This window comes from Oncorhynchus mykiss, chromosome 16 (assembly GCF_057628025.1).
Source record: "Oncorhynchus mykiss isolate SJ-2025 chromosome 16, ASM5762802v1, whole genome shotgun sequence".
In the NCBI taxonomy this organism is placed as follows: domain Eukaryota; kingdom Metazoa; phylum Chordata; class Actinopteri; order Salmoniformes; family Salmonidae; genus Oncorhynchus; species Oncorhynchus mykiss.
In genome coordinates this window covers 54838961-54850916 of record NC_143037.1, presented here as the reverse complement: position 1 = coordinate 54850916, position 11956 = coordinate 54838961, and the positions used below count along the sequence as shown (strand labels likewise).

Sequence of the window (11956 nt, the reverse complement as noted above, 5' to 3'; positions counted from 1 at the left end):
GATGGCCATGCGGCATTGGCAAGATGCAGTAGATGGTATAGAGCAGTATACACATATGAGATGAGTAATGTAAGATATGTAAACATGATTAAAGTGGCGATATTTCAGGTGACAAGTGATACCTTCATTAAGTCCATTTATTAAAGTGGCCAGAGATTTGAGTCTGCCTCTCTATGTTAGTGATGGCTGTTTAACAGACTGATGGCCTTGAGATAGAAGTCCCTCTCGGTCCCAGCGTTGATGCACCTGTACTGACCTCGCCTTCTGGATGATAGCATGGTGAACAGGAAGTGGCTCAGGTGGTTGTTGTCCTTGATGATCTTTTTGGCCTTCCTATGACATCGGGTGCTGTAGGTGTCCTGGAGGGCAGGTAGATTGCCCCCGGTGATGCGTTGTGTAGACCGCACTACCCTCTGGAGAGCCTTGCGGTTGAGGGCAGTGCAGTTGCCGTACCAGGCGATGATACAGCTGTACCAGGCGATGATACAGGGGAGATACTCTTTTAGTTCAACAATGGTGGCCATCTTGAAGCATGTGGGGACAACAGACTGGGATAGAGATTGACTGAATATGTCCGTAAGCACACCAGCCGGCTGGTCTGCTCATGCTCTGAGGACGCGGCTAGGGATGCCGTCTGGGCCGTTAGCCTTGCGAGGGTTAACACGTTTAAATGTTTTACTCACATTGGACACGGAGAAGGACGCTTTGCTTGTTTGATTGCCGTGCGGAGGGAAGGGAATAGCTTCACTGTTTGTATTCGGTCATGTTTCCAATCGCCTTGCCATGATTAAAAGCGATGGTTCGTGCTTTCAGTTTTGCGCGAATGCTGGTTAGGAAATGTTTTAATAGTCACAGTGGGTACGACATATTAGATGCACTTGCTAATAAATTTGCTAACTGAGTCAGCGTATACATCAATGTTGTTGTCTGAGGCTATCCGGAACATATCCCAGTCCACGTGATCGAAGCAATCCTGATGCATGGAATCCGATTGGTCAGACCAGTGTTGGACGGACCTGAGCACGGGCGTTTCCTGTTTTAGTTTCTGTCTATAGGCTGGGAGCAACAAAATGGAGTCATGGTCAGATTTGCCGAAGGCAGGGCAGGGGAAGGCTTTGTATGCATTGCAGAAGTTAGAGTAGCAATATTCCAGAATGCTAGCAGTCCATATCTCGCATTCGAAATGCTGATAGACTTTAGGAAGTCTAGCTCTTAAGGTTAGCTTTGTTAAAATCCCTGGCTACAATAAATTCAGCCTCAGGATGTATAGTTTCAAGTTTACATAGAGTCCAGTGAAGTTCTTTCAGGGCCGACGAGGTATCGCTTGGGGGGGGATATACACGGCTGTGACTATAATCGAATATAATTCTCTTGGAAGTTAATATGGTCGGCATTTGATTGTAAGGACTTCTAGGTCAGGTGAACAAAAGGACTTAAGTTCCTGTATGTTGTTGTGATTACACCATGAGGCGTTAATCATAAGACATACACCCCCGCCCTTCTTCTTACCAGAGAGATGTTTGTTTCTGTCGGAGCGACGCATGAAGAAACCGGGTGGCTGTACCGACTCTGACAACATATTTCGAGTGAGCCATGTTTCAGTGAAACAGAGAATGTTACAATCTCTGATGTCTCTCTGGAAGGCAACTTGTGCCCTAATTTTGTCCACTTTGTTATCTAGAGATTGGACATTGGTGAGTAATATGCTCGGGAGCGGTGGATGGTGTGCTCGCCTTCTGAGTCTGACCAGTAGGTCACTCCGTCTGCCTCTCCTGCGGCGACCTCATTGTTTTGGGTTGACCTCTGGGATAAGATCCCATGTTCAGGGTGGAGGACCGAACAAAGGATCCGCTTCGGGAAATACGTTTTCCTGGTCGTAATGTTGGTAAGTTGTCATTGCTTTTATATCCAATAGTTCTTCCCGGCTGAATGTAATAACACTTGAGATTTCCTGGGCTAACAATGTAAAAAATAATACATAAACTAATACATAAAAAAACAAATAACTGAGTAGTTTTTTGTGGACCTGAAGCGAGGCGACCATCTCTGTCGGCGTCATCTTGCTGTATTCTTGATACCATTTGAAAGGAAACACTCTGCGGAAGTTTGTGGAAATGTGAAAATAATGTACTAGAATATAACATATTAGATCTGGTAAAAGCTAATACAATGAAAAAAAATATGTGTTTTTTTGCTCCCATTGAAACACAAGAGAAAGGCCATGATGTACTATTCCAGGTTAGGCTCAATTTAGATTTTTGGCCACTAGATGGCAGCAGTGTATGTGCAAAGTTTTAGACTGGTTTAATGAACCATTGCATTTCTGTTCAAAATTTAGTATCAAGATTGCTTAACTTTGCAATCATTGTTTTTTGTTTATAATACATTTCAAGTAAAAAATCTTAGTCTCAGTATTACTCTGGTACCGTAGATTTGCCCGTGTGCTATTTCACCAGTTGTCATACTGTTGTGCAATTGCATTTTTGAAGCCACCTCAAACATTTCAAGCATCAAAAGACAGAATCATCTGGGTTTTTTGAGAAGATAAATATACTTTATTCATTTAAAATATTCTGTAATAAAAAGCTAAGTAGGATTCCTTTCATGGCGAGGTTCCAACCTCACCCATGCATATTGTTACCCACAAACCAAAATGATTAACGTTAAGCCTATACTTTGACAGGTTTGAGTGTCTCAGTATGAGTATATCACAGCTCCTCCCTGTGCTCTTTGTCCTCTTTCTCTTCCTTGGCTGTACTCTGTGTGTCTACACCGGGCTCCTGGCCTCCCCCTCCCTCCTGTTCCCCTTCCTTGTCCTGTTTGTCTGTCCACACGGGGCTGCTGGTGCCGGGCTTGGCCAGGCGGAACTGTGTGGGCCTCAAGGAGTAGCAGAAGGGTTGTTCCTGGTCGGGGTGGCAGGCTTTGGTGCCCCGCAGGCGTCTCACAGAGAAGCGTGAGCCCTCAGTCAGAGCCGGGGTGGACAGGGACATGAAAGTATCCTTCACACACAGGAGATCTGAGGGCTTGCGATGTTCTGAGTTCCCCGATCGCCGCTGCCAGGTGCACTTGCTGAGCCGGAGCTCCACGCGGGCTTGGGCTGGCTTGAGGGGCCGAGGACTGGGTTTGTGGGTGGGATGGGGTCTGGGGGCCCCTGCTGGGCCTGTGAGTCGGTTGGGACCGGTCTGCAGGAATGGATCATTGTGTGTAGTGACAGGGGCAGGATGGTCAGTGGCATCATTGCCAGTCAGGGGTACCAAGACAGCCTTCATGGCTACAGGAGAAAATGTGTTTTCACTCACTGACTTCTCCCGAGACACTGATGCTACAGACTCGGTCTTCTGAATCCTACTGGTGGTGAAGGGCATTTGGGTGGAGGCACTCTTTGGGTGCTGGGCTTGGAGGGGTACTGCTGTTTTGCTCCTGCGGCTGAGAACAGGGACATGGGCAGTCTCGCCATCATACAGTAGCACAAAGTCCCTCTGACTGGCCAGTGGCAGCAGCTTCAGTCCACAGCGACACTTGTTGAAGATCTCCAGAGTCAGATCTACAGGAGATAAGGCATAAGGCTGTAAGGGCTGACTAACCTACAGCTGGGTAGTAGCTATCACATATCAGGCTATTTTCAACTCTCCAATAGAAAAACAGAGAGAAGCCACACACAGGCAAACTAACAAATTAAAGGGGAACTGGCGACACATCATCTCGTTATCTTGAATTACAAAGACAAAAAAAGTATTTCCGAACTGAGCTTATTTCTGAGATCAGCTGCATTTGAGGATATCTTGTCAAATTCTTGAGGTAATATCATAGTCCAACAGAACTAATTAAGCCAGTCATGTGAACAGTAGTGTGTGCTCACCCAAAGTTTCCACAACAGTGCTGGGAATCACTTCCTTCAGGGCCTCACAGTTGGTGTGGAGGGCTGGGTTACAGTTCATCTCCAACAGCCACACCTAGATGAGGACAGACAAAGGCACAGCAAGCACATCAACTGTTAGTTTGACCAACCGCTCACAAATACTTTGAAACTCACACACACTTTACATTAAAAACCAATGAGGTGTTTTGCCGACCTTAAAGTCATCGTCAATCATGAAATCACAGCCAATCAGGTCAAAGTACCCCAGTTTACGATCTAGCTTGGCTTTCACAGCGAAGAAACACTGGATCATGATCTGCTGCATTCGCTTCTAATGAATGGATAACAGACAGACAGACAGACACAAAGGTGTGGGTGGAGAGGATGTCATTTGTAGTCTCTCCCAGGAGTAAAATCACATCACTTAACTATAAATAACACCAATGATGCTTTCATAATTGGTCCCTGAAGGGTTAACTTAACCATGATGTAAACCTAAAAAAAACGATAAAACTCACGGCGAAAGCGCCAAGCACCCAGTCCCTAGGCAGGCCCTTGGCAACACTGAGCTTGTCATTGATGTAGGTGTTGAATCGATCCATGGACCAGACGGTCTCCTCCTTCAGCACGCTGTAGAGAGGGTTCTTCTTCTGCATGTACTGTGGGGAAACAAAAGGGGGACCAGGATACACATGAATGGCCAGAGAGAGGAGTTGTTACAGGGCCAACAGTTTGAGACTTGATTGGTACCATTATTTTATGACCTGGTTTCTGGTCTATTTTCATGCAGTATCCTATGGAGATGCATCTGTTGACAACCTGATTCTGAAATAGTAATACTCTGCTTATGTCACTAAACTTGCAGGTCAGGGGAGCAGGTTGATATTTATTGTCATGAGTTGTCCTGGAGCAGAATTGAGCATTTTCCCTTTAGACAGGCCAACTGCAACATCAAAATTGCCTATATTGTAAAGATTCATTATTTTTTATTTTACTTTTTGTCTTCATTGAAGGTTAGGGTTAGACATTAGGGTTAACAGTGTGGTTAAGGTTAGAGTTAGAGTTTGGTTTAAAATCAGCTAGTGACCACTCTGTAGAGCTGCCTCCAGAACAAGATTCATGGCAAAAAAAAACACTATCCTGCTCAGGGGAGGCAAAATAATTTTGTAAACCAAGAAAGAGAAGCATATTTTTTCTACTAACCTGATTGGTCAAATGGGAAGAAAGGTTGGGAGAGTTGGGGTCATAAAGGTCACAGGTCAAGCGCACGTAACCATGGCGAAAAAATACCATGTAGGGTGAGGTGCAGGCAATGAGGAAATAGGAGCGCACATCGAACTTTCTCCCCTTTAAGAGCAGAGGGTTCTGGACATACCTGAGGAAACAGTAGATATACATTATAATCCACTTGGCTGATCTAGGATCGTCCCCGCTGTCCAAATAATCGTATTCATTATGATAAGGAAAAACGGATCCTAGATCAGCATGCATACTCTTTCTGAATACAGGCCCAGAGCCTTGTCGCAATAGATACAAGGCTGAGAACGGCACGAAAACAATGCGCACGGTTCATTGTTATTGATACCATGTCTTGGTTGAGGTGTTTTCACTGATGTTTCGTCTATGCCAAATGTCTCAAATTCATGAGCTAGCTAACCAACAACTGTAACGATGTATTTGAGAGATGAGGTGCTCTATGTGAAACTTTATTTATATATAGTTTACATGTTGTCAACAATCTATGCCAACACCGTCTGTTTTGCCGCATAGTTGCGCACGCGTCGGTTTTGTTGCTAATAAACCAACCCGTCTTTAGTACATCGCTCTTTTAAAAACAGATATTGCATTCCCTCTGTTGGTAGAAATGTAATAATATATCCAATTCGTCAACTGAATATGGCAGACAATGGCAGTTTTGCAATTCATGGAGAATTACTACAGTATAACCACATCGAATAAAATCAGAATTGTAGAATGTATTTGATGATAGTATAATCTGCAATTCCTTTTGTTTTTGCAGACACAGTACTGAACGTTCTTATAAAGTAGTGTTCACAGCCCTAGTGTTCACCCACTGCTGCACGATGCGTGCCTGGGGCAAGCGAAAAGGCAGCGTCCTGTTGCACTGGCTCTCTGCGATGTTCTGCAGCTTGAGTCTGAAGGCCGAGACGTCTTCCTGGCTCCTCAGGAGGAAGATGCCTCGCCCCTGGTTGAGGCCCGTGGGCTTACAGATCCACATGCTTGTCTCCTCATCACACATACCTAGCAACGCAACATGGTCTTATTAGAATATATCATGTAAACTTGAATGAAACTACTAATACCAGCAAGAGCAGTGTGCTTTCTTTTTTCGCATCATTCCCATGCTCCTGCAACAATATAACTCAGATGTGGGAATGCTTTTTAAATGTCTTATTAGAATATCTCAAAATAGTGAGAAATTGCTGACTACATTACCTACAGTACCAGTCAAAAGTTTGGACACGCCTACTCATTCAAGTTTTTTTGAACTATTTTCTACATTGTAGAATAATAGTGAAGACATCAAAACTATGAAATAACACATATGGAATCTTATAGTAACCAAAAAAAAGTGTTAAACAAAGAGATTCTTCAAAGTAGTGACCTGTCACGCCCTGACCATAGAGAGCTTTTTATTCTCTATGTTGGTTAGGTCGGGGTGGGTCATCTAGGTGATTTATATTTATATGTTGGCCTGTCTCTGATTAGGGATCATATTTAGGCAGCCATTTCCCCTTTTGTGTTTTGTGGGATCTTGACTATGGATAGTTGCCTGTTAGCACTATTATTAGCTTCACGTTTCGCTTTGAGAGTTATTGTTTTGGTTTTGCTGTGAGTTTCACTTAGAAATAAAAAGATGTGGAACCCAGATCACGCTGCGCTTTGGTCCAGTTATTATAACGTTTGTGACACGACCCTTTGCCTTGATGACAGCTTTGCACATTCTTGGCATTCTCTCAACCAGCTTCATGAGGTAATCACCTGTAATTCATTTCAATTAACAGGTGTGCCATGTTAAAAGTTCATTTGTAGAATTTCTTTCCATCTTAATGTGTTAGGGCCCATCAGTTGTGTTGTGACATGGTAGCGGTGGTATACAGAGATTGCCCTATTTGGTAAAAGAATGAGTCCATATTATGGCAAGATCAGCTAAAATAAGCAAATAGAAATGACAGTCCGTCATTGCTTTATGACATGAAGTTCAGTCAATCCAGAAAATTTCAAGAACTTTGAAAGTTTCTTGAAGTGCAGTCAGAAAAACCATCAAGCTCTATGATAAAACTGACACTCATGAGGACCGCCACCGGGAAGGAAGACCCAGGTTTGCAACTGCTGCAGAGGATAAGTTCATTAGAGTCACCAACCTCAGAAATTGCAGCCCAAATAAATGCTTCCCAGAATTCAAGTAACAGACACATCTCAACATCAACTGTTCAGAGGAGACTGAGTGAATCAGGCCTTCATGGTCAAATTGCTGCAAAGAAACCAATACTAAATGAGACAAATAAGAAGAAACTTGCTTGGACCAAGATGAGTCCAAATTTTAGATTTTTGGTTTCAACCGCCATGTCTTTGTGAGATGCAGAGTAGATGAACAGATGATAGGGGTGGCAGGTAACCTAGTGGTTAGAGAGTTGGACTAATAACCAAAAGGTTGCAAGCTCAAGTCCCCGAGCTGACAAGGTAAAAAATCTGTTATTTTGCCCCTGAACAAGGCAGTTAACCCACTGTTTCTAGGCCGTCATTGAAAATAAGAATTTGTTCTTAACTGACTTGCCTAGTTAAATAAAGGTCAAATAAAATAAAATCTCTGCATGTGTGGTTCCCACCGTGAAGCATGGAGGAGGAGGTGGGATGGTGTGGGGATGCTTTGCTGGTGACACTATCTGTGATTTATTTAGAATTCAAGGCACACTTAACCAGCATGGCTACCAGAGCATTCTGCAGCGATACAGCATCCCATCTGGTTTGCGCTTAGTGGGACTATCATTTTGTTTTTCAACAAGACCATGACCCAACACACCTCCAGGCTGTGTAAGGGCAATTTGTCCAAGAGATGAGAGTGATGGAGTGCTGCATCAGATGACCTGGCCTCCACAATTACCCAATCTCAGCCCAATTGATAAGGTCAGGGATGAGTTTGACCGTGGAGTGAAGGAAAGCAGCCAACAAGTGCTCAGCATTTGTGGGAACTCCTTCAAGACTGTTGGAAAAGCTTTCCAGGTGAAGCTGGTTGAGAGAATCCCAAGAGTGTGCAAAGCTGTCATCAAGGCAAAGGGGGGCTGCTTTGAAGAATATAAAATATAAAATTATATTTAGATTTGTTTAACACTTTTTTGGTTACTACATGACTCCATATGTGTTTTTTCATAGCTTTGATGTCTTCACTATTATTCTACAATGTAGAAAACAGAAATCAATAAAAAACCAATGAGTAAGTGGGTGTGTCCAAACTTTTCACTGGTACTGTATGTGTCACAATAATTCGTTATTTATGTCACAAAGCAGACTAAACCTTATTGTTGTCAATATGCATGTTATATTTCAACTGATTGTTGTAATTTTGCCGTAGGCTTGAGAGATGCTGTTTCAATATATAATATGCAGATGTATCATTGTCATCCTCTTAACTTAAAGGAACAATTATAGGATTTTCAAGAAGCAAAGTGGCACTTGCCACACCATCATGATGATGCATTTTGCATCATCATGATCATGTGGCAAGTGGCACTTTGCTTCTTGAAAGTCCAACATCCTGAAAACTTGACTGCTGACATGCAAACATTCGGGGTCTGTATTAACAATGGACTAATGAAAAAATACCAAAATATAGCTTTTGAGTGGATTTATCCTTTAACTTTTAGAATTAAAGTTACTATTAACTTCATGATGATACACATTGCAAGTTATACTGCATCCTTCTTCTATGGCAGCTGAGTCATACGTCTACTTGTGCTATTGGTGTGGGAGAACTGGGAGAACTGACTGTGTCATAGTTTCTTCTTCAACCCTTCTGCCTCTTTAACAAACCTAACTGCAGAAGGTGAAATGAACAGGTTTCGAAATGCCTTGAGGCCAATACCTAAAGCTTAATAAAGAGCAGTGATACTAGCAAGACCATTGTGCAGGTTTCTTCTTTTTTCTCTCATCTTATTCAACTGTTACCATGCATCTGCAACAAAGATAGCTCAGATGTGTGAGTGCCTTTTGAATTTTGACATGAACAGCTTTGAAATGAGGTGAAGAGCAATGGTGGAAGGCCTGCTACAGTGAGGCGGTAGCCACTGTTGAAGGACTGTGGGTGTCATGGCTTTTCACTACATGTCTCTCAGACATGCCCTCTGCCAACATTTCTCTATAGCAACACAACAGGTTTCTTTTGTGATTTTATCACAATAGCCTACTGGGAACTGAAGTGCTGTACCTTAATGTTCCATTCATAAAAATAAATAAATAATAATACATTCAAATCGCCAGGACAACTATTGTGTCACACATCTGTCAGTTACGCATTATTTATTTTCATTGTCTTTGCCTTCATTGTCTTTTCCATGAAGCACAAGTTGCTTTTTCAACTGTAGCCCCCTACAGAATCTTGTTGAACCTGTATTGTAGTGTGCTAGTATTGACATGTTATCATGTTACTGGAGGCGTTGTATTTGACTTAGGCCAATTTTTACCTTCCTGCTGGGCAAAGAAAGCCTCTCTCTCATCTCTCATGTCCATGCGGAAGGTGGTGGGGAAAAACTCCTCAATTTTCAACCTCCTACAAGGCAGAGAAGTATTGCCATTAGATGAAAGGTCACTGTATTACTTAAAGGGATAGTCCACTTTTTAAAAGTGTTATCTTATTTTCAATACTGGATTTAAAACGGATGCAGGAAAATCAATACCCTAGTGAAGTAAAAAAATAAATAAAGGGAACTAACATAAGTTATTATAGAAGTAGCCATTAGATGATGTAACCATTGGAAGTAGACATTAGTAACTACTCTATAGAGATACAGTATTTTACAGGACTATAATGTGAGAGGTCTATGCACCTTCTTTGTCTCAGATGCCTCACCTCAGTCCCCGACCGTGGTTGACCTTGCTGCTGAAGCGGTCATACTCCCTAAGGCTGCTAAGGAGGCCGATCTTAGTGGTCAGCACCTTGTTGTTGGGGATCTGGTAAAGGAGCTGTTCACCTACGACATGATGACATATTAAAAACCATTCTCCTTCATATAGTCATTTTATATCTGTTGTCTTCTACAAAAGAGACAAGATTTCAAACACTGAACCCAGATATATATTTGCCACTTATCATGAAATATTCAAGACTGAATTAACATTTTATGTAACTGTAACTGTATTGATACCTCTGTGGAGTGAACCATATGAGCTTGTATAGTACAGTTACCTTCTTTGAAATTGTAATAGGTGACTGGGGATTTGATCTCGCACCACTTGAGTTTAAAGTCTTCTCTAGTCTTGTCGTAGATCCGTTGCCATCCTCTGCTCTCACAATAGGAGGTTACTCTACATTGAATAAAAGTAGTCAATACAAAAAATGGCTACACTCAACAGATTGAATTAAGGCCTACGTTGAATTGTCTTATCATTTCACTTCATTGGAATAGGGGAGGGACTTACATGGAGGCTCCGTTCCCTCCTCCAAAGAAGAAGAAAGACCGGGGGCCCCTGGGCTCCTCTGTCCGCCTGTCCCTCTCCCTTTCTGGATACGGTAGTAACACCACCCCCCTGGGGGAAGACCTCCTCCTGCTCCCACTGAAGCACTGCTCTTCCAGACACACACCTGCCGCACCCAGAGATATGGATTAAAACACACACTCATACACACACGCACAAACACACACACAAGTAAACACACACATGCGTACACTCGTACAGAACATGCACGCTTACACACTTGAACTGCTGAGTGCCAAATTCTATTCAAAAAGTGTCAATATGTACTGTAACTAAAATGGTGGCAACTCTAGATAGGAAGGTCTTGTTTACTAAACCATAATAAATAATATTGCTTTCATCAGCTTTGTAGTTCCTGAGTGCTGATTTTGAACATTCCTTTTCATTTCAGTATTCTAGCTTTTCTTTTATCTTTGTTCACTAAAGCATATAAGAACTGTTCACCACTGTATGACTAACTGGTCGTTTATATGCCTCTCCTGTTACTTATTATCGGAAAACTTTAACAGACAAATTCGATTTTTAGAACCTGATGAGAAAAAAACTTGAATTGAACCACCAGAATACCACCATTCTCCACACACACCTGGCCCTCCATCCTCCCCGCTCCTCCGTGCTGCAGACGTCCCCTGGTTACCTCTGAGACCTGTCTGTGGGTCCTCCTGCAGTTGGCCTACCCCTTCACTGGGTTCTGATGTCACTTCCTGTATCTTGTTGTTGTCGGCCAGGGACCCGCTGTCTCCCACCTCCTCCTCCTGTGTCCCTCTCTGGCTCTGTCTCTCCGGGGGCGTGTTGTCTCCACAGGCCAGCTGAGCTTCTGGGAGCCCTCTCACCCCTGTCTCGCCCTGAGGGCAGGGCTCAACCAAGTTCTCAGATGACATCACTTGCCACTGATGCTGACCCAGATCGTGGGAGTAGTGGAGTACTGTAACAGGAGTTTTTCCATTGAGAATGGCACCCGGACCGTACCACCCCTCTCCTTCTCGCAGTCTGTGACACCCCCCCTGTTCAAGATTGGAGACAGGAGTTAGCTGACTCATGCTGCACTTCAGCATGCACTCGGTACTAACTGGAGTGTGAAACTAAAGCTATGGATAAGATTCAAAAGGATGGCTGTTTAATTGTAGTTTCTTGCATGTCTGTTATTCTATTTTTTATTGAGAAATACCATTTTGTAAATGTACTCACAAAATGCAATTTAATCTCAATGTCAAGCAAATTGTATTTTACTGTATTCATAGCCTAGTACATTTGCCAAATTGTTTTATTCCTTTATGCTTTATAGCTAATAAAAATGTTAAGGACAAGTAATTAGATTAATTAATATATCGCAAAATGCATTAAATGTAGTCCTATTGAGCAATTTGCAGAATCGAGTGGTTA

At 42.8% G+C, this 11956-nt stretch overlaps 1 protein-coding gene across 1 annotated transcript; it reads right to left on the bottom strand.

Moving 5' to 3' along the window:
- Nucleotides 1-2533: 2533 nt before the first annotated feature.
- ttll10 (tubulin tyrosine ligase-like family, member 10) lies at nucleotides 2534-11678 on the bottom strand. Its single transcript, XM_021566369.3, has 11 exons — nucleotides 11160-11678; nucleotides 10517-10679; nucleotides 10284-10402; nucleotides 9948-10068; nucleotides 9562-9647; nucleotides 5935-6121; nucleotides 5063-5234; nucleotides 4378-4518; nucleotides 4074-4190; nucleotides 3860-3953; nucleotides 2534-3544 (listed from the first exon to the last, which is right to left on the bottom strand). The coding sequence occupies exons 1-11, from the start codon at nucleotides 11626-11628 to the stop codon at nucleotides 2709-2711; spliced, it is 2505 nt and encodes an 834-aa protein (XP_021422044.3). The 5' UTR covers nucleotides 11629-11678; the 3' UTR covers nucleotides 2534-2708.
- Between the last annotated feature and the right edge of the window lie 278 nt (nucleotides 11679-11956).